The sequence below is a fragment of the Mustela lutreola genome, chromosome X, assembly GCF_030435805.1.
Source record: "Mustela lutreola isolate mMusLut2 chromosome X, mMusLut2.pri, whole genome shotgun sequence".
NCBI lineage: Eukaryota > Metazoa > Chordata > Mammalia > Carnivora > Mustelidae > Mustela > Mustela lutreola.
The window spans coordinates 45,211,654-45,235,290 of NC_081308.1; the positions used below are offsets into that span (position 1 = coordinate 45,211,654).

Genomic DNA, 23,637 nt, shown 5'->3' on the forward strand with positions numbered 1-23,637 from the left:
GAGTCAAGGGACTAAGGGTTAGGAAGGTATTCAAAGGCTAAATCGACAAGGCGAAGTGACAAATTTGGGTACTTGGGGGCTGGCTGAAATAATGGGTTCTTGGAATGACTAGAGCTAGTATTTGTAAAAAGTTACGGATTCCCCCTCCTAGCGGGTTTACATCACTATCCAGCTTCCAATAGGGTGAGACGGCCAGGGCGATAAAGTATTGTAAGGGATTGCTAGAGAGGCACAGGAAGTTGCCTGGCAAAGGGGGCGTGGCGGCGGAAGCAAGGCTTTCGCCGAAGGAAGGAAAATAGCACTTCTGGTCACGCCATCGTTGCGTTGCGGTTTTCTTCAGGAAGGTGAGTGTAAAGAAAGAGGGTGATAATTTTCCCAAGTGAGTCCCCAGACACCCCGGAGAAACTTTCCTCCTTGCTTCAACGTGGGGCGGAAAGAAATTTTCATCCCCAGAGTACGTTGTGTGAAGGATGTTTCTGACGCGTAGGTTCCGGTCGCCTATCTTCCCCCTCTAATGAAGATGACAGGCCGTCATCCTCTCCCCTTTCTCTCTTGTAGTCCTTTTATCCCTGGTCATTCTTTACCTCTCCTCGTTATCCCAGATCCTCTTCCTGATCTTTTGAGCCTGGGTCATCCCCTCTACCACAGATTCTTTTCCTACGTCTTACCTCCCACCTTGTTCACCGCCCCCTTTTAGCCTTAAAATTTTTGGATCCCCTTTCTCCCGCTCTTCCTTTTCCTTCGACTGCAGTACTTTGCTCCTCTCCCTGCCCCACAACCTGATGCCTCTTGTCCCACTCCTGCAGAGGCCATTGAATTACGTACTTCTGAAAACCAGGTATGTCTTCAATTTCATGGTCAATGCTGTTTTCTTAAAAATATTATTTTACTTGTTAATTATTTTTTTAAATTTTTACTCTAAACAAAATGATACATCAGAAACTGCCCTGATTTTAACCCTGTATTCATGACATTAAAAAAACATAAACAAAAACAAAACAAAACATGGGCGTCTGGGTGGCTCACTTGATTAAATGACTGCCTTGAGCTCAGGTCATGATCCTGGAGTCCTGGGATCAAGTTCTGTATCTGGCTCCCTGCTTGGCGGGAAGTCTGCTTCTCCCTCTGACCTTTTCTCTGTCATGCACTCTTTCTCATTCTCTCTCTCTCTCTCTCAAATAAATAGATTTTAAATAATTGGCATAGAACTCAGTCCCCACTTTTTAAAGGAGCAAGGGTTTTGCCTGTTACCTGGTGTCAGCTCTTGACACTGGCAGTTTTCCCATCTCCTTTAAAACTTTTCATGGAATAGGACTGGTTGACAGATAAGATATCCAATCACAAATTTATTTTTTATATGAGTTATATTTATTATGCAAATCCTTTTCTGTACTCTGGTAGCAACATTGAACAGGAAGCTGGCAGATTTTTCAAAGTTTGCACGTATTCTCTATTAGGCGCAGAAATGCATTTTTCTGTCCCATTCATCAGGTTCAGTTTGTCTTGTGAGAACATTAGTTAATCATAATTTATTATTCCAGTTTTACCCAAGAGAGGGACATCATGACCATTAAACTTATGATGAGGGTCAGGGTTTTTCAGGCTCTAAAAAGGAATTTAATCAAGGATCTCCTTTATTTATTTATTTATTTATTTGACAGAGAGAGATCAGAAGTAGAGAGACAGGCAGAGAGAGAAGGGAGAAGCAGGCTTCCCGCTGAGCAGAGAGCCCGATGTGGGGCTCCATCCCAGGACTCGGGAGATCATGACCTGAGCTGAAGGTAGAGGCTTAACCCACTGAGCCACCCAGGCGCCCCTAATCAAGGATCTCCTTGAACAAGCAATTTATTTCTCTCCTCTTGTAACTACTGTGTTATACTTGCCAAATAAGAGGTAATCCTTTTTTTTTTCTGGGCCAGGTATAATTTTCAATTCTTTTAGAAAAAATGAGGCAGAGATTTTCATGATACCAAAACACTTAGAAACTTTTTTGAAGGGTATTGCTGATGTCTGTGTATTCTTTATTCAAGTCATAATTACAGGGCATTTAAAAATCGCGTGGCTTTAATCCAGTGTGCAACCATCATTCATCCAAGAATTTTTTATTGAATAACTTTATGTGTCAGTGTTAAGCACTGAGGATACAACAGTGGAAAATAGTTTATTAAACTGTAGTTGAGAGACAGTAAATGAATATATAATAAATATGAATAGGTTGTGATGGAGAGGGGATGTACTATTTTAAATAGGATGGATAGGAAGGCCTCCCTGTAAGGCAACATTTGAGCAGAACCTAAAGGAAGTGAGGGCACAAACTATACAGCTATTAGTGGGAAAAACAAGATGTATCTATGTCAGTGTCTCTATGTTTTGTTCACTCGGTTTCCTACACACCCCTTTTGCCTCTGGTCACTTTTCGGCATAGCTTTAATGCTGCACTCTGCATACTGAAATAACCTAATCCAAGCACTTATATTTCCCATATTCTTTTTATCCTGGCTAGCTTCTTGCTATCATTTAGGTGTATTGTCAGTTACCAGCCCTGCTAGGAAGACATCTTTATATCCATCCTCACTTCTCTTTCAGTCTGTGTATCCGTGGTGCATTGTGTGCTATCCCACAGCATAGTTAATTACCTCTTTCACTGCTCTTATCACTGTGTATTCATGATACATTGCCCATAAATGTTGGTATGTTAAATTGGAAGAATTTAGTACTTGATCTGTCTGTACAGGCAACCTTTTAAATATAGTTGGTCACTTAATGTTCAAAACCATCTTCTAAGGTCAGTATTATCATTGTCATCTTACTGATGATAAAACCAAGACTCAGAGCTAGATGGTAACTTACTGTTGGTGGTGGAGTTCATGGAGGTATGGTCTGCAAAACACTCAGTCCTGGCCAGATTCTCTTTGTCTTTATGTCTGTCTCTCTTTCTCTGTTTATTAATGAGAAATAGAAAATATGTGGAGTATTTTACTGTTTTATAAGACACAATCTGGGAATAGAAATTTCATTTAAAAAATTTCCTTTCATAAATCAGATTATATTAGGTACGTGAGAGCTGAGAGGCATAGTGACTCTTTTTACTTGAACATTTTTTAATTTAACAAGCATAAGTTGAAAGAAGAGTATGAATACTTTTATGCTCCGAACCTAGATTCAACAGTTAACTTTTGACATATTAGCTCACTTGTTCACTCTTTTGCCCACTCATCCATCCATCCATTCATTTCATAGTGTAAACACCTGTGTAACCAGCATCCAAATTAAGAAATAGAATATGATTAGCATCTGAAGGCCCTTGAATGTGTCCCCTACCATTCGCATCTAAACTCCCATTAGTCACAATCCTGGCTTCTGTCACATTATAATAATTTTGTCTATTTTGGGACTTTGTAAAAATATTATAGTATAATATTTTTTGTGTGTGCCTGACTTCACTGGCATAAGATTTTTTTAAGGGACACCTGGGTGGCTCAGTCAGTTAAGCGTCTGCCTTTGGCTCAGGTCTTGATCTCAGGGTCCTGGGATTGAGCCCTGCATCGGGCTCTCTGCTCAGCGAGGAGTCTGCTTCTCTCTCTCTGTCACTCTCAAAAAGTAAATAAAACCTTTTAAAAAAAGATTTTGTTTTTGAGATTCATCCATATTATTGGGCACAGTAGTAATTCCTTCATTCTCATTGCTATGTATGCCATTGTTTGAATATATCATAGTAGATGGATATTTTGTTTATTTCCATTATTGGTCTGTAAATAATACTGTGAGCAATCTAGTACATGTCTTTTGGTAATATATGCACACATTTCTTTTGGGCATTCTAAGAGTAGAATTGCTGAATTATAGATTATGTATATGATTAGCTTTAGTAGATAATGCCAGCTGGTTTTCCACAGTGGTTGTATAGATACACCTTGTTTTATTGCACTTTGCTTTGTTGCACTTTGCAGATACTGTTTTGTTGTTGTTGTTGTTGTTGTTGTTGTTGTTGTTTTTTACAAATTGAAGGTTTGTGGCTGTCCTGAGTCGAACAAATCTATAGGCACCATTTTTCCAATGACATTTGCACACTTGATGTCTCTGTGTTACATTTTGATAAAATTCTTGCAATATTTCAAACTTTTTCATTATTATTGTATTTGTTGATAGTAATCTGTGATCAGTAGTGATGACTTGCCAAAAGTTCAGATGACGGTTGGCATTTTTAAGAATATTTTTAATTATAGTATATACATTATTAAGCAATGTTATTGCATACTTAATAGACTATAGTACAGTGTAAACATAACTTTTATATGCACTGAGAAACCAAAAAATTCATTTTACTTGCTTTATTGTGGCATTCATTTTATTGTGATGGTCTGGAACCAAATCCACAATGTCTCTGAGGTGTGCTTGTACTATAAAACTCAGTATAAATCTTCAACAGTTCCACTTTCTCTAGAATATTGTCAGCACTTGTCATTGTCTTTACTTTTGAAGGGGAAAAAAGCCATTTTAGTGGTTATGAATGGTATCTTATTGTGATTTTAATTTGCAAATATGATGATCTGTTCATATGTTTGTAAGCCTGGATATCTTTTTATGAAATACCTGTTTAATCTTTGACTTTTTCTCCTGGACTATCTTTTTGGTTTGTAGGAGATCTTTTTATATTAAGAATGTTGATATTTTGAGGGCGCCTGGGTGGCTCAGATGGTTAAGTGTCAGGTCATGGCTCAGGTCATGATCTCAGGGTTCTGGGATCAAGCCCTGCATGGGGAAAAAAAAATCCCTGCTCAGCAGGGAGTCTGCTTCTCCCTCTGCCCCTCCCCCTACTCATGCTCTCTCCCTCTCCCTCACAAAAATAAATAAATAATACCTTTTTTAAAAAAAGATTTTTATTTATTTATTTTGAGAGAGAGAGAGAGCATGAGAGGGGAGGTCAGAGGTTGAAGCAGACTCCCCATGGAGCTGGGAGCCCAATATGGGATTCGATCCCAGGACTCTGGGACCATGACCTGAGCCGAAGGCAGTTGCTTAACCAACTGAGCCACCCAGGTGCCCCCAATAAATAATATCTTTAAAAAAAAAGAATGTTGATATTTTGTTAGATATGTTTATTACAAATCTCAGTTCCTTGCATTCTCAGTTTTTTAATGGTGTCCTTTAATGAACTGAATATCTCAATTTTAATATTGTTCAGTTTCATAGTTTTTCCCCTTTATGGCTAGCCTTGTTTTGTTAGTCTTTGCATTTCTCAAAGTCCTGAAGACATTTTTCTGTGTTGCGCTATTGTTTAATCATTCATTTGTATTCACAATTTATTTGAATTGATTTTGTGTGTGATTTCAGTATGAGTAAAGCCACTCCCTTTTTGTATGTCAAAATGGACATTTAGGGGCACCTGGGTAGCTCTGTCGCTTTAAGCCTCATGATTCCAGGTCAGGTAATGATCCCAGGGTCCTGGGATCTACCCTACATCAGGCTCCCTGCTCAGCCGGAAGTTTGCTTCTCTCTCTCCTTCTGTCCCTCCCCCACTCATGCTCTCTTAAATAAATAAATAAACCTTTAAAAAAAAAGAAATGGACATTCAGTCAACCCATTATCACTTATTGAAAAGATCATTGTTTCCCTTGTATAAAGTCGTGTTTTTCATGAATCAAATGACTAGATTATATATGTGGGTTTGTTTCTGAATTCCTTTTTGTTTGGTTTATTTCTCTATTCTTGTATAAGTACCACTATCATAATGTCATTTTATAATATATCTTATATATAGTCATTTAGTCCTACAGTTTTGTTCTCTTTCTTCAATAATTCCTAGTTATTCTTGGTCTTTTGCATTTCCATATGTATTTTAGAATCAGCTTGTCAGTTTTCACAAAAATGCTTCTTTGACATTTTGATTGAGATACCACTTAATAGATCAGTTTGAGGAGCGTGGATCATGGCACTTTACCCCTAAATATCTTATTGTTCATCTCTGAATATTACAGATGTTTTGTAAATAATTTAATTACCTTTATGTTACCAAGAAAAATTAAGAATAATTTCCTAATACCATCTAATACCTAACCATTTTCAAATTCTTTTTTCCCCAATTAGCCTTTTATAGCTGTATTACTTGTTTTTTAAAAAAGAAGACAAGGGGTGTTAGAGAGGAGAAGGGAGTTGGGGTAAATTGGAAGGGGATGTGAATCACGAGAGACAATGGCCTCTGAAAAACAATCTGAGGGGTTTGAAGTGGCAGGGGTGTGGGAGGTTGGGGTACCAGGTGGTGGGTATTATAGAGGGCACGGATTACATGGAGCACTGGGTGTGGTGAAAAAATAATGAATACTGTTTTTCTGAAAATAAATAAATTGAAAAAATTTAAAAAAAAAAAAAGAAGACAAGTAATATTTACTAGGTGTCTATTTTTCATCAGGAAATATATGCATTTCTAATCAAAACAAAAAAAGACTAAAGATGTACATATTCTTCCATTTTATATGAAAGGAAAGGAATTATACTTGGTTAAGAAATTTTTTTTTAATACTTGGTTAAGAAATTTAATCATAAAGCTTAAAGACTGTTTTTTTTTATAAAGATTTTTATTTATTTATTTGACAGAGAGAGATCACACTACTTGTGAGAGGCAGGCAGAGAGAGGAAGGGAAGCAGGCTCCCTGATGAGCAGAGAGCCCGATTGGGGCTCGATCCCAGGACCCTGAGATCATGACCTGAGCTGAAGGCAGAGGCTTTAACCCACTGAGCCACCCAGGCGCCCCAAAGGCTGTTTTTTGTTTTTTGTTTTTAATTTAATTTTATTTTTTCAGTGTTCCAAGATTCATTGTTTATGTACCACTCCCAGTGCTCCATGGAATATGTACCCTCCTTAATACTCACCTCCAGGCTCTTCCAATCCCCCCGCAAAACCCTCAATTTGTTTCTCAGAGTCCACAGTCTTTTCATGGTTCGTCTCCCCTCCAATTTCCCCCAATTCACTTCTCTTTTCCTCCTCCTAATGTCCTCCATGTTATTCCTTATGCTCCACAAGTAAGTGAAACCATATGATAATTGACTCTCTCTGCTTGACTTATTTCACTCCACATAATCTCCTCCAGTCCCGTCCCTGTTGATATAAAAGTTGGGTATTCATCCTTTCTGATGGAGGCATAATATTTCATTTCATATATATGGACTGTGTCTTCTTTAACCATTTTCTGTTGAAGGGCATCTTGGTTCCCTCCACAGTTTGACGATTGTGGTCATTGCTGCTATGAACATTGGGGTACACATGGCCCTTCTTTTCACTACATCTGTACCTTTGGGGTAAATACCCAGTAGTGCAATTGCAGGGTCACAGAGTAGCTCCATTTTTTTAAAGATTTTTTTATTTATTTGACAGAGAAAGATCACAAGTAGGCAGAGAGAGAGAGAGGGAAACAGGCTCCCCGCTGAGCGGAGAGCCCGATGCGGGACTCAATCCCAGGACCCTGAGATCATGACCCGAGCCGAAGGCAGCAGCTTAACCCACTGAGCCACCCAGGTGCCCCGGGTAGCTCCATTTTTAATTCCTTAAGGAATCTCCATCAAAGGGTGTTCATATTCAAATGCATAGTTCTGTAATATGAAATCCCATGCTCTTATCACTGAAGATGATGTGTATGATATCATACACAAAAGAATAAAGTCCATAGCACAATAAAAAAAAAGAATAAAGGTAAAAATCAAATAATAAAGAGGAAGAAATCCTGGTGAGGAAACTGTTAATTATAAAATGTGAAATAATAGGTCTTACAGCTGGTTTTTAAAACCATCACCCAACCTAAATTAAAGTATACTTATATTTTTTGAGATGTCTTTGTTGTCCTTTTCTCTATTTTGCTGAACTTGTGGCTATTTATATATTTAGTACTTTTCAATCCATTGCAGTCATCATTTCTTCTGTTGCTCAAACTGTCCAGTTTGGAAGGAGCCAGTTGCAACCCCTGACATTGGCTTCTTTTTTCATTTATTACTGAAATTTTCAAATATATTTAAAGTAGAGGATAGTAAAATAAACCAGAATGTATTCATTTCTCATCTTCAACGATTAATATCATTTGGTCAGTTGCCTTTGATTTTTTTCTCCTCACCTGCTTTTTTTCACTGGGTATTTTAAAGCAATCCCAGACGTTATATCATTATATGGGTAAATAACTCACTATCCATCTCTAGCTTTTTTTTAAAGATCTTATTTATTTATTGAGAGGGAGAGAATGAGAGAGCAAGCAAGAAGTGGGGCAGGGGGTCGGGGGGAGAAGCAGACTTCCCCTACTAAGCAGGAAGCTTGACATTAGGGTTGGTCCCAGCTGCTGGGATCATAACCTAAGCCCAAAGCAGACACTTAACCATCTGAACCACCCCACATCTCTAACTCTTAAGTGTATTCTATTAAGTAACCACAAGGCCATTATACTTAAGAAGGTTAACAGTAATTCCTTATATTATCTAATGCCCAGTCCATATTCAAATTTCCATGACTGTCTTAAAGATATCTTTTTAGGGGCACCTGAGTGGCTTAGTCAATTAAGCATCTGACTCTTGATTTCGGCTCAGGTCATGATCTCAGGGGATGATATCATGCCTGGTTCCCTGTGTGGGGCTCAGCATTCTTTCTCTCCCTCTTCCTTAGTCCCTCCACCCTCACACGTACATGCGTGCTGTCTCCCTCTCTCTGAAATAAATAAATAATCTTTTTAAAAAGTATTAATAAAAAGATGTATTTTTATAGTTGGCTTTGTTAAATATATATCTAACCAAGGGCTACTGTTTACTGACATTAGATATTTTTTCTTTTAAGTATTTTTTTCCTATCTGTAGTCACCCCCTACATTTTAAAGACCATTGGTTTATTAGAGAAACTAAGTCATTTATCCTATCAACAAATGGATTTAGATGATTGCTTCCTTGAGGTATTCATTTTGTTTTCCCATCTGCATGTTTCTGTTCACTGGCATTTAGAACTAGAGGCTTGATTAGATTCAGTTTCAATTAATTTTTCAAGATTTTATTTATTTATTTGTTAGAGAGAGAGCACAGCAGGGGGAGTGAGAGATGGAGGGAGAAGCAAGCTCCCACCTGAGCAAGGAACCTGCTTGGGACTCGGATCCCAGGATGCTGGGATCATGACCTGAGCCAAAGGCAGATACTTAATCGACTGAGCCACCCAGGCATCCATTCAATTATTTTTTAAGGGGAAAAAAAATCATTGGAGGTAGTGATACGCACTTTCTATTGTATTTCATCATATCTGGTTTAACTTTTTAACTGATTCTGGGGTTGATTTGTGTTTTCAGGTTTTGTCAGCCTGATCTCTCCATTGTAGTATCTCCTACCAACCTTTCTCCTGTTGATTTTAGCAGCCATTGAAGATAATTGTCTAAATTCATAATTTCAGTAGTAGTTGAAAGAACGTGGTCTAATTTAATCAATCCTTCTGCGTTTATTAGCTGAAATTATTATATAAAAAGACTTTATCAACTCTTTTTTTTGTTCCAAAATATAACTTATAAAAAGAAAGTCAAGGTGAATGCTTTTTTTTCCTTTTTTTTTTTACTTATCAGAGTAAGGGGTTGGTTTCCTAGAGACTTTCATTGTTTTCTTTAATATTATTAGGAATTCATGGATTTTTATGTGTTTTATTGTATTTATCCACTGTGATTGATTTTTGATGCTCAAACTGTCATTTTAGAAATTAAACTTTTCTGTTTGGCTCCTGTATCCTTTACATGATCTCATTAGCTCTTGACTTACTTGCCTTTATTTAAGCTTAAATTTTAGTTAGTTAACATACAGTGCAATATTGGTTTCTGGAGTAGAATTCAATGATTTATCACTTAACATACAACATTCAGTGCTCATCACATCACAACAAGTCCCCTCTTTAATACTCTTCACCCACTTAGCCCTTCCTTGCTTTATTTTAGGCTCATTATGTACATTCTCTGCCGCAGTCCTAGAATCAGCCACTTTGCAAGGAGGCATGTATTCCTTCAGTAGGGATTGGTACTTAGAAAGCAAGATGTGAGTGCTCAGAGGATTATTACTATTTTCCTAGTCATCCTACTTGACCTTTTGTTGTGCCTTTTTCCTCACTATTTTGAATACAAGTGAATGACTCCACCAGCATTCCATTCATTTTTATGTAGTCATTCATTCAGTAAAAATTTATATACCACACTACCTTGTATCTGATCTTAGGCTGGGTACAGAGGATGTAAAAGTAAAACTGACTGGTTTCTTGTTCTTAATGAAGATACTTATAATGGGGTATGAGTAAATGAACAGACAGTGTCTAAAGAGTATGATGAGTATATGCCTATGGTGAGTATAGGCAAGTGGGGGAACACAGAAAGGGCATCTGCAATGGCTTTGGAAAGAAAGATAATGTTTGATATTGGATGAATAGAGAAAATATGAAGGTTTAAGAGCTATGAAGGGTGTTCCAGTCAGAGGAAACTGGAAGAATTGTGAAGGAGGGATCTTGATATATTCAAAGAAAGACATACATGTAGTTGGTTAGAACTGGAACATAAGTTTTTTTTTGTTTGTTTGTTTGTTTGTTTAAAGATTTTATTTATTTATTTATTTATTTGACAAAGATCACCAGTAGGCAGAGAGGCAGGCAAAGAGCAAAGAGGGGGAAGCAGGCTCCCTGCTGAGCAGAGAGCCCGATGTGGGGCTCGATCCCAGGACCCTGAGATCATGACCTGAGCCGAAGGCAGAGGCCTAACCCACTGAGCCACCCAGGTGCCCCTGGAACATAAGTTTTATGTAGAGGAGGAGAACTGAAACTGGAGACTCAGGGGCTAGGCAGTTGAGAACCCCAAAAGTCAGGTGAGAGAACTAGGATTTCCTCTGAAGCCTGTGAGGAAGAAATAATGGAATTGTCCTAAGTGGATGAGATATACAGTTCTCTTTGTGATGTACTGATGATACACTGGGTGGGCTCATGGGAGTGGGACAGTAGGAGGCAGATGAGGAAAGAGGTGTAATGGTCTGGGAGAGAGAGAGAATGTCATGTTACATTGCAGCCTGTGTGGTTGGGAGAGTCGTGTTTTTGTATTACATCTGTTATAATTTATTGTAATACATAATATATATTATATTTGCAGTGTAACATGACATTTTATATATATGTATAATATATATGTGGTATAATATGTATATAAGATAGATATGTGCATACACATGTACATAGTATTGCAAGTTTCTAATTCTTTATGTGCATATATATGCAAGGGCAGTCTCATTGCAACAGGTCTAAAATAGAGAATATTTGAGTGAAGAAACATTGCCCAAGGACAGCTGAAAAGTGGAAAAAGGGCTAACAAACACTCCCACCTTGACCAAATGTGAGTCATTCTCCTTGGAGCCCTCTTTTTCAACTAGATACCATCTTTGGACATTGTCTTTGGCCTCTTTGGTCCAGGTTTTGAAAGAATCCTTGCTGAATCAACTTAATGAGATTCCCTTCCCACCCCCTTGATATGTGATTATCCAGGTCTGCCTTCAACAAGAATTCTAAGTCTGTTTAACAAGAATCCCCCTCTTCTTGATGTTTTAATCAAGAATCTTGATGTTTTAAGCTCCGCCCCCACCATCCCCACCCAAATCTACTCCTTGGCTGTAGATTCCCAGCTGTCTTTACTGTATTCAGAGTGGAATCCATTTTCTTTTCCCTATCTCAATATCCTTTTAAAATTACCATTTTAACAAGTGTCAGGATAATTTTTCTTTAACAGACTCCATGAGAACTTTTATTTATTGTGTACTTTCGCCTCAAAGCTCTACTAGTTGGCACTGAAGCCCAGTTGTGTATCCTTGAGTAATCTAAGAATTCCTCTAATTCATGGGATTTAAGGATGTCATAAGGAGTGAGATGATTGCTCAGATTCTCCCGGAGGTTGGAATGTAGCCTTAGCAGTTATGTATGGGAGAATGGAATGATAATTGAAGATACTTATCTTTTTGTGTGTGTTTGAGTGTGCCAGACACTGTTGTATACTAATGAACATGTATTGTGTTTGTTTTTTAAGACTACTGTCTTAAACTTTTTTGTTTGTTTTAAACTTTTTAAAATATAAAAGTGAAATTCCTGTACATGGTTATATAAGATGTAGACTGAGAGGGTCCTGTTACATTAGAGATTTTAGAGGAAACAAGAGTAGTGAATATGTATGGATCAGTGTTAGTGAAGACTAATGTGCAGAGAACTAATAATATAATTGTTGAAAGTGTTCATGGAATGAGTGTAGACTTTCATGTCAAAGATCTTGTCTGTGAAAAGTGAAATAGATAATGGGTGGAACATGTATATTTTTAGGATGAGTGATATGAACATGTTTATGTGTTCTGCAGTAGAGTAGCTAATAAAAACAGAGGTTGAAAATAATAGAGAAAGGGGATAACTGGTGAAGCAAAATGTGGAAAAGATGTGTAGAGAACGTATGAAGTACTGGCCACGAACAAGAGAAAGGGCATCACTTCTGACACTGGTGTTAAGGAGAGTCAGAAAGGGATGTTTTTAATTTTTATGGTTTTGGAAAAGCAAGAAATAGGGAGAGTTTCTTTCTTTGTGCCCCTATATTCTATATGAATAAGGTAGTAAGGCCATTCTGGACTGTAAGAGGAGATGGCCAGGGGCTAGAGGAAAGAAGAGGAAACTTTGCATTCTTCTAGGGAGTGAAAGAAGATTGATGGGCAGTAATGAACACCTATCTAGGTTGGGAATGAAGTGTTTGTAGTTTTGTCTTTTTTTTCTGTTCAGCTGCCAAGAAGTAGGAGTAAAGAAGGCAAACATTGGGTTTGATTTTAGACTGTGAATGTGATCATGATGATTGTGGGGGGTGGGAGGTTTGAGGGGCTACTAAATTGTTGAGATTACTGATGAGATTTGTTCAGGTTCTAGTCTCATCAAGGATCTAGTCTCATCAGGGAAAAGTATATTCTCAGGAAGATTCTGTGGATCCAGAGAAAGAGAAGCTGTGTGAATATATGTATGGGTGTGGGAGAAGTTGCATAAAAATTCCAAAGGTGAAAAAGTAGAAGTAACAAGGTGATACGGCAGAAAAGAAATTGTGGAGTAGATTATAGGACTTTAACATTTCATAGGATAAGTAGTTCTGGATGATCAGTGAGTTGTTGGAGAGAGGTGGTCAGAGGACGGTGAAGCTGGGGTGATGGTCAAGTTAGCCATGGCATCCAGCATTACCCTGATCCCCAAACCAAGCAAAGACCCTACCAAAAAGGAGAATTTTAGACCAATATCACTGATGAATATGGATGCTAAGATTCTCAACAAGATCCTAGCCAACAGGATCCAACAGCACATTAAAAAGATTATCTACCATGATCAGGTGGGATTCATCCCTGGGCTACAAGGATGGTTCAACATTCGCAAATCAATCAATGTGATACAACAAATTAATATGAGAAGAGAGAAGAACCACATGGTTCTCTCAATCGATGCAGAAAAAGCATTTGACAAAATCCAGCATCTGTTCTGATTAAAACGCTTCAGAGTATAGGGATAGAGGGAACATTCTTGAACTTCATCAAATCTATCTATGAAAGACCCACAGCAAATATCATCCTCAATGGGAAAAAGGTTGCAGCCTTCGCGTTGGGATCAGGAACACGACAAGGATGTCCACTCTCACCACTCTTGTTCAACATAGTATTAGAAGTCCTAGCAACAGCAATCAGACAACAAAAAGAAATAAAAGGCATCCAAATTGGCAATGAAGAAGTCAATCTCTCTCTCTTCGCAGATGACATGATTCTTTATATGGAAAACCCAAAAGACTCCACCCCCAAACTACTAGAACTCATACAGCAATTCAGCAACGTGGCAGGATACAAAGTCAATGTGCAGAAATGAGTGGCTTTCTTATACACTAACAATGAAAATACAGAAAGGGAAATTAGAGAATTGATTCCATTTACTATAGCACCAAGAACCATAAGATACCTGGGAATAAACCTAACCAAAGAGGTAAAGGATCTGTACTCGAGGAATTGCAGAACACTCATGAAAGAAATTGAAGAAGACACAAAAAGATGGAAGACCATGCCATGCTCTTGGATCAGAAAAGTAAACATTGTTAAAATGTCTCTACTGCCTAGAGCAATCTATACTTTTAATGCCATTCCAATGAAAATTCCACCAGTATTCTTCAAAGAGCTGGAGCAAATAATCCAAAAATTTGTATGGAATCAGAAGAGACCCCGAATCGCTAAGGAAATGTTGAAAAACAAAAATAAAGCTGGGGGCATCACGTTACCTGATTTCAAGCTTTATTACAAAGCTGTGATCACCAAGACAGCATGGTACTGGCATAAAAACAGACACATAGACCAGTGGAACAGAGTAGAGAGCCCAGATATGGACCCTCAACTCTATGGTCAATTAATCTTCGACAAAACAGGAAAAAATATACAGTGGAAAAAAGACAGTCTCTTCAATAAATGGTGCTGGGAAAACTGTACAGCTATATGTAGAAGAATGAAACTCGACCATTCTCTTACACCGTACACAAAGATAAACTCAAAGTGGATAAAAGACCTCAACGTGAGACAGGAATCCATCAGAATCCTAGAGGAGAACATAGGCAGTAATCTCTTCGATATCAGCCACAGCAACTTCTTTCAAGATATGTCTCCAAAGGCAAAGGAAACAAAAGCGAAAATAACTTCTGGGACTTCATCAAAGTCAAAAGCTTCTGTACAGCAATGGAAACAGTCAAAAAAACAAAGAGGCAACCCACGGAATGGGAGAAGATAATTGCAAATGACAGTACAGACAAAAGGTTGATATCCAGGATCTATAATGAACTCCTCAAACTCAACACACACAAAACAGGCAAACATATCAAAAAATGGGAAGAAGATATGAACAGACACTACTCCAATCAAGACATACAAATGGCTGTCAGACACATGAAAAAATGTTCATCATCACTAGCCCTCAGGGAGATTCAAATTAAAACCACATTGAGATATCACCTTACCAGTTAGAATGGCCAAAATTAACAAAACAGGAAGCAACATGTGTTGAAGGGTATGTGGAGAAAGGGGAACCCTCTTATACTGTTGATGGGAATGCAAATTGGTGCAGCCTCTTTGGAGAACAGTGTGGAGATTCCTCAAGAAATTAAAAATAGAACTTCCCTATGACCCTGCCATTATACTAGTATGTATTTACCCCAAAGATACAGATGTCGTGAAAAGAAGGGCCATCTGTACCCCAATATTTATAGCAGCAATGGCCACGGTCGCCAAACTATGGAAAGAACCAAGATGCCCTTCAACGGATGAATGGATAAGGAAGATGTGATCCATATACACTATGGAGTATTATGCCTCCATCAGAAAGGACGAATACCCAACTTTTGTAGCAACATGGATGGGACTGGAAGAGATTATGCGGAATGAAATAAGTCAAGCAGAGAGAGTCAATTATCATATGGTTTCACTTATTTGTGGAGCCTAACAAATTTCATGGAGGACAAGGGGTGTTAGAGAGGAGAAGGGAGTTGGGGTAAATTGGAAGGGGAGGTGAACCATGAGAGACTATGGACTCTGAAAAACAATCTGAGGGGTGTGAAGTGGCGGGGGGGTGGGAGGTTGGGGTACCAGGTGGTGGGTATTATAGAGGGCATGGATTGCATGGAGCACTGGGTGTGGTGAAAAAATAATGAATACTGTTTTTCTGAAAATAAATAATTAAAAAAAAAAGTTAGCCATGGCATCATCAAAGATACTGCTGCAGATTAAAGGCGATAAAAAGAGTGGAGAGGAAGATGAGGAAGATGTTGTATTTTGTGGAAGGAGTGAGTATAGCTGTGAGACAGATGGCACTGAAATTCAAAGGAGCAGAGATTTTCACAGCAGGGAGATGATTTAGGGAATGAAAGCAGCAATGGCTAACATGAGTTCTTGCCCTTAACCAGTTTAGCAGCAGATTTCCTTGGACAGCCCTGGCTTTGTTTGTCTCAGTTTTGTCTTTTTCTCTGTCTTTGCCCTTTTTGGGGGGGCAGGGGCAATAACAGGGTTAGGGCCGAGAAAGGACTTGTGGTAAAATCTTGAATGTCAGGGAGCAATTCAAGATATATAGCAATATAGCATTCTATATTGATTTCTATCTTTGGAGGGACTTAAACAACTGCCCTTAGAAACTTCAAAGGAAATGGTACTGCTGGTAGGACCCTGGCTTGCCCATGTGTGTGTTTCCAGAAATCCTACTGCAGATGGATATGTTAGCCACTCCCCCTATAGCTTCTATAGAGAGAGGTAGATGCTTTTTATATAGTATTATTCATCATCTCAGAAAGATTGAGAACACATGCTTTAAGGGAATTCCATAGGAAGGCCCTGGATTCTTCCTTTTTTAGAAAAGTATTTTTAAATTGTGCAGTATAACAAAAATACCTAAAGTTGTGGAAAATGTAAATATACACTAAAGTGAATGATTATAAAGTAAACGCCCACAAAAGAACCTTCCAGAACCAAACATAGAACATTGGAAGTTATTTGGAAGCCTCCACTCGTAATCCTCTCTCTCTTCCAGAGGTAATCATTTATCCTGACTTGACTTTTATGGTAATTACTTCTGTGCCTGTGTGTATAGACACATGTGCACATATACACCTATTAATACATTTTACTGTTAATGGGTATTTGGATTGCCTTCTGGTTTTGGCTGTTGTGAGTAGTGCTGCTAAGAACATTCTTGTACACCTGTTGGGTATGTGCATGAGTTTCTCTAAGATGTGTAACTGGCAGAGGGATTACTTGGTAATAGTATGTGCATCTTTTCAACTTTATTAGATAATGGAAACCTGATCACCACAAGGATTGTACCAGTTTTGACTATAAAATATATGTGGATTTGTACCTTGACTTTTTTTCCCTCCTCCACAGTTTTGAGGACAGAGATCTATGGCTTGGAGATGATCCAGAGTAGCCAAGACCTGTGATTTGCTGTGGATATGGGGGACTTGGTTACTATTTCACATTTCTCCTGAAACAATTGCATTTAGCTGATTCAGAAGGCTTCCACAGGAGAACCTTTATTTGATCCTTTCTTCCCCAGAAGTTTAAGGCCCAGGAATTGTCCCAGCCTCTGAGGCCATTTGAGCATGAAAGAGGCTACATCATTATCCTTCAATGCAAATAGTTGATTTTAGCAATTAGCCAAGAGTTCTTTAGGGGGGGCTCTGAGTCAGTTTTGTCTTTTTCAGACTCAAGGGTGAAGAATCAGAACCAGGAAGTTAATAATCAGCATCTGTGGATGGCAGAGTATAAAGACTAGTATAGTGGCTTAGATGATCCTGTGTCTTTGGAGGGTCCTTGAACAACTATCTTTATCCAGCTCCCTCCTTGTTCCTTTCTTTCCCAGAGTTTGTCCTTTAGGGAGTACTTGCACAGGGCCAGGAGGGTCCTGGCTTGTTTATTTCTTTCCCAGAGTTTCAGGGTTTTACAGAAGTACACTTGTAGTGATTAAAAAATTAGGACTTTATTAACTTTCAGAAAATTGACAAAACGTTCTATATGAAGATACAAAATATCATACATATATATTTTTTTACTTTAAAACAAATAATGGAATAATAAATAATTCCAAACTTGAATTACAATCAGTATTTAATGTACCTTTTGGACCTGACTATATTTTTTAGTTATTTCACAAAAATTAATATATTATCATATTTATACTTAGAAGATGCTTAGTACATGTTTTAGTTCACTGTTTTTTTTTTTTTAAGATTTTATTTATTTATTTGACAGAGATCACAAGCAGGCAGAGAGGTAGGCAGAGAGAGGAGGAAGCAGGCCCCCCGCTGAGCAGAGAGCCCGATGCGGGGCTTGATCCCAGGACTCTGAGATCATGACCTGAGCCAAAGGCAGCGGCTTAACCCACTGAGCCTCCCAGGCGCCCCGTTCACTGTTTTTTTTTTTTTTACTTTTTGCTACTATTATTATTTTTGCTTTCTCTATACATGTTGAGAATTTGCATTTTCAAGATATGTCATTGGAGACAGTGGCATGTTTATTGTAGCTCTTCACTTGACATCCTTACATCCTTTGGCTGTTGTTTGTGTCAAGCTATTTAATGCCTTGACTACAGCCCCTCACATACTTGCAAGGCAAAGATATTCTAGAAAACATGCCATCTTTCTTTATTATTGGTTGGATACTGCATCAACCCTGCTAGCTTTTACATGTTGTGCTCTGCTCTGTATTACATGGCAACCCACCTGAAGATGTCCATCTCACAGATATTGCTTGAATGGTATGTTATGAACAGGTTTGGCATACCAGCGTGCTGTGTTTTACTAGTTGGGAATGTTAGGACCAGGAGTGTGGAAGAATCAGCAGGCTTATGAGAAAACTATCTCATCTATGGCTAGATGAAGGGGTTTTCTAAAAATAACTGAAGGGTATAGATAAGCTTATTTTTCAAGGAGGGGGAATCTAGAGGAATTCTTTCTTACCTTGATTTCATAAAGGTATTCTACTATATTCCCCTGTAAAATTTTTGTAAATTTCTTTTCATGATTAGTTTCCAGTTGTAATTTATTTTTGTGTATTGTATGATGTAAAAAACTTACATTTTTTTTTCTGAATGATTTATCAGTTGTTCCAGGACTATTTACTGAATAGTCTGTCTTTCTCCACAGATTTATAATGTTGTCTCTATCATATACCAAGTTGTAATAGATGTAAATGTCTGCTTTTAGGCTTTCTATTCTGTTCCATTGGTCTCTTTGTATCTCTTACTAGTCCTGCATTGTTAATTACTATAGATTTGCAATGCATCTTAATATTTACTAGGGAGAGACAACTTCCTTATTACTCTTCCTCAAAAATATATTTTTTGCCCTTACTTTTTCATGTGAATTTTAAGGTAAGCTTAACATGGTCTGTAAGAAACATTGAAATTTTGATTAGAACTTGTTCCTTTTCTCCATAAAGTGTCTCATGCATATTTTGTTAGACATATTTCTGTGTACCTGATAAGTTTTTGTTTTTCTTGCTGATACTTTTAAATTATATTTTGTAACTGATTGTGACTGGTGTATGGGACTGCTTGATTCTGGTGCATTGTTTTTAGATCTGTTCACTTTGCTTATCTCTTTCTCTAGGTCCAATTGTGGTTATAGGTTTTGTTGAGTTTTTATATAAACTTTATATAAAACATACTTAAAAGTACGTAAATCAGAACTATACTGCTCATTGAATTATCACAAATTGTTTTTAGCGTGTTAGTGTAATTTGTGAATAATTCTAATTTTTCCCCTTTCAGTCCTTGTACCTCCAAATATTGATATCATTCTGTGTAAAATAAAATAGAATTTCTTTTCTGAGGCTTCATGCTCTAACTAGTGGTGTTTGATATGTAAATACATCTGAAGTTATCAAAGAAAGGAAATTACCTTTACTTGGAAATTCCAACAACTTAATAAAAGAGCCTGTAGGGTAGTGGTATTTCAGTTAATTGACTGCAGTCCAGGATTTGGTGTTCAGCATTTCACAAATGCTGATATGAAACTTGGGTGATAAACAAATATATACAAATTAATGTACTGAGACTAAGATAGATAAAGAAAGAAAAACACACCTACCCTACATGAATACATACTTTCTAGTGGCCAGAACACTCAAGTTCTCTTTCCAGAGCATGTCAGTTGCCATATTGGGATACTTAGGAAATCAAACTAAGAAAACAGCTTGTTGCTTACTTTGGGCATGGAATTAAAGCAAAGAAGGCAGAGAATCTCATGGCTCTTTTGTGCAGTTGTTGATAATTTGAGGAATTCAAGTGCTCAAATGTATTTAAAATGCTCTACACTCTCTTTATCATACTCCAAGCAGTTTGAGGGTCAGCAAAATTTTAGTGGAAAAATACTGGACTTTGTTGACAGTCGAAGGGACTTGAATCCTAGCCCTTTTGCTTTTTGATCTTAGGTAAGTTACTTGTCAGAATTTCAATTTTCTCACTGGTGATAAAGAATCATGACACTGTTAATTTAAAAGAAATACAGTCTTTCAAATTATTTGTTATATAGTGTTTCCTACAGAATTGTAGGTTTATATTTGTTTATCCATGCCTGTAGGTGAAGAGGAAAGTGCCAATGATTCCTTCTGATTTGTCAGAATGATCTTAGAAGTATTAGTCTGTTTCCAAATACAGAGATTGCCATTACGACTTGATCGCTAGGTTGTATTAGCTTCCTGTTGCTGCTGTAATAAATTATGACAAATGTAAATAATAAATACATTTATTATCTTACAATCCTGGAGGTCAGCAGTCCTAAAAATCAAGGTGTTGGCAGGCTTGAGCTCCCTTCAGAGGCTCTAAGGGAGAATATTTTCCCTTTCTTTTTTCAGCTTCTAGAGATCACCTGCCATCCTTTGTTCATGGTCCTTTTTTCTCTCTACAGGTCCAGCAGTATAGCATCTTCACCACCACTGACTCTGACATTCTACTTCCATTGTTATATCTCCATCCTTTGATCCTTCTGTTTTTTTTTTATAAGGATTCTTGCGATTACATGGAGCCCACCAGGGTAATCCAGGATAACTTCTTCATTTTAAGATCCTTGATCACTTATGCAAAGTCCCATTTGCTATATAAAGTAACATATTCACAGGATCAGGACATCTTTGGAAGGCTATTATTCTGTCTACTACATCAGGTTAATGAGTTAACAAGCAAGATACCTAGTTAGAATTACATATTTCTTTTGTAGGTTATTTTCACAGAACAAAACATCAGTTTCTAAAGTTGTGGGAGTCCTACAAAATGTCTTTCTTTAAATAGGACTTCCAAGGAAAGATTTGTATTAACAGAGAATAGAGTTATTTGGTAGCAGTTATGATTATTCATAAGTCTCCATATTGTAAAAGGGAACTAGATTGACATTCTTGTTAAAATTTCTCAATTTAACATCTTTTAAATTTAGACTATTTGAAATAAGTATGAAGCAAGATGGTTTCTACCCCTCCACAACTTGAAGGAAGGGAGTACAAAGCCTCCATCTTTCTTTTAGTTTCCTTTTGTTGATGGTGAAGATTTGTATTTGTAAAGTTAGGCTCTGGAATTCCATTCACTAATTTTAAGTACGAAGCACATCTGGAGCCCAGTTTTGCTTGTGGAAATGGACAAAGGGCTGAAAAGAATTTTATTATCAATGAAATTCTATATTTTGTGCCTTCTAAGTAGTTGTTAATACTCGCTGTGATCATTTTACAAGGCCCTGACCTGTTTAGTGAGTGAAAGGAACTTTAATACTCTTTTCTGTACTTTTCACCTTTTTGTCTCCTTGTCCTGTACTGTAATAATTTTTACAAATTATTTTCTTAATTTGTTGATTAATGCAGTACCTTGGATTTTTCATTTGAGGCACTATTTTATTCTTCCAAAAGTTTGATGAGATTTAATTGTGATATACACCATGTATTAAAGTTTCCTGTTGCTTGGAAATACTTTCAAGTTTGCTATTTACTTCTTTATCTGTAGTAAAATATTGATCTTATAGTTTATGTTTGCTAACCTCAGTGTTAAGTCTTTTCTGTTATTAGCTGATCCTGCTGTTTTGCTCCTTTATCTAATTCAAGGCTCAAGGATCTCTAGGGCAAGTCATGTAATTCAGCCAGAGCTGCAGAATGACCTGCTTCCATTCATCAGCCCCCTCAGAGGGTAGACTTTTGGGGTCCCTGATTATTGTGGGGAGAGTCTCCTATTAGTTTTCCTACTCTGTATAGTTCTGGACTTTAATCTGTTTCTTTTGCCTTCAAAACAACCAAAATGAAAGTTAAAATTTTTTTTGGAATGGACAAATGCCCTCAGGGCAGAAAATGTCTCCCTGCTTATCTGTTTCTCTAGATTCCCATTTTCCCCTGCTGTTTCCCTGATGCTTCCATTTTTTTTATTGCCCTGTATTTTTATTAAGAAGATGTTATTTCTTTTTCATCAAGATTTTGTTTTGTTTTGTTTTGTTTTCAGCATGAGGGTTTGTCCAAACAACCTTGTGGGGGAATAACCAGAAGTAGGAAAATTTCCTATAGCTATTTATTTATTTATTTATTTATTTATTTTTTCCTATAGCTCTTTACTACATTTTCTTTGAGATTAGGTTTAGGCTCAGAACTTCTCATTACCTTGTGGGTTTTCTTTTCTTTATTTTGTAGACAAAACATACAGTGCTCAGAAGAGTAGGTACTTGCCCAGGGTCACCTAGCAAGTAAATAGTAATAGTAATATTATAAAAAATAATAGTTCTTTTAAAGATTTTATCTGTTTGACAGAGGGAAAGAGATCACAAGTATCCAGAGCAGCAGGCAGAGAGAGAGGGGGAAGCATGCTCCCTACTGAGCAGAGAGCCCTCAGGGGCTCCACCCCAGGTCTCTGAGATCAGGAGCTGGGCTGAAGGCAGAGGCTTAACCCACTGAGCCACCCAGGCGCCCCAGTAATACTGGTTTTGAGCCCAGCTTTGTCCAGTCCTGAAGCCTGTGTGCTTAACCAGTCCAATGCACTGCATCCTTTGGATTCTGTTGTTTTTTGTTCCTGGAATATGGGACAGCTTTCTTCTATGAGGAGGGTAAATGTTACGTTGTGTTTTTATCCCTCAAGGTCTGCACCCTCTGAGGAACACGTGTATTTCTGTGCCTCTTTCAGAAGACTGATGCGTGTTTCCAAGACATCCTAATAAATACTAGTCCCTCTTCTACCACCTATCCTTGGCCTTTCAGAATTTCCTATAGCTCCTTCCTAAAATTGAATTTAGGAACATTCGGTATCCCAGATTTAACCACAAAGTTTTATTTTCTTTTTAACTGCAGGATAGTCCACTCGAAAGACCAAAATGCACTCCCAGCTGAATTTAGAAAGCACTAAGGACAAAGGGATCCAGGAAGAAATTCTCTTAGGTGAGCAAAGACGGGAGAATGAGACAGGTAAGAGCTTGAGAATTTATAGTTTTGTTAAATAGTGTTAAGAAAATTTTGGAATTTTGGTTGGTGAATGCCTGCAGGGCACCTTGACGTGGTGAAAAACACAGGAGCTTTGGAGCCAGACACACTTGAATTGACACTCAGTTCCCTTACTTATTAACTCTAAGTGAATCATTTCTCCTCTCTGGCTTCAGTTTCTTCATCTATATTATTTGAATAATAATACCTATCTCTCAAGGTTTTCATGTGAAATATAGGTAATATACTTTGGTGAAGTGTTTGTGCTTGGTACAGGCTTACTAAATAATTATAGTAGTGTTATCATTCTTGTTGCAACTGTAGGGGCAGAAAAATGTACACTTTTTTTTTTCTAGGTGGACTATTTCATGTATTTATTATCTGTTTGAATTTCTTTTTTGTGAATGGTTCACTCATGTTCTTTGCCTGTTTCTGTATTTGGGTCTGTCATTTAGTTGATAAGATTTTGACTGAGAATAGTATCTACTTCAAAGAGGGAAATTTCAGAAAAAGTCAGAGATCCAGAATCTAGGGCCAATTCATCATAGTCTCTGCTGTGGAGAAGACTTGGCATGTGATGACATAGGCTGCAAGAAAGCTTGGCAGGGAAGGATCTAACATACTCCCTTCTCTGCAGAAATCTGTTGTATG

The 23,637-nt window shown here is 37.6% G+C and overlaps 1 protein-coding gene across 1 annotated transcript in view; it reads left to right on the forward strand.

The window, feature by feature from the left end:
* The first annotated feature begins 251 nt into the window (after positions 1 to 251).
* Positions 252 to 23,637, forward strand: part of MAGED1 (MAGE family member D1) — a 61,043-nt gene continuing 37,657 nt past the window's right edge. Inside the window, exons 1-2 of the mRNA XM_059157173.1 lie at positions 252 to 344; positions 22,858 to 22,971. Coding sequence (XP_059013156.1) covers positions 22,881 to 22,971 — 91 coding nt within the window. The 5' untranslated portion in view covers positions 252 to 344; positions 22,858 to 22,880. The remainder of the gene's footprint in view (positions 345 to 22,857; positions 22,972 to 23,637) is intronic.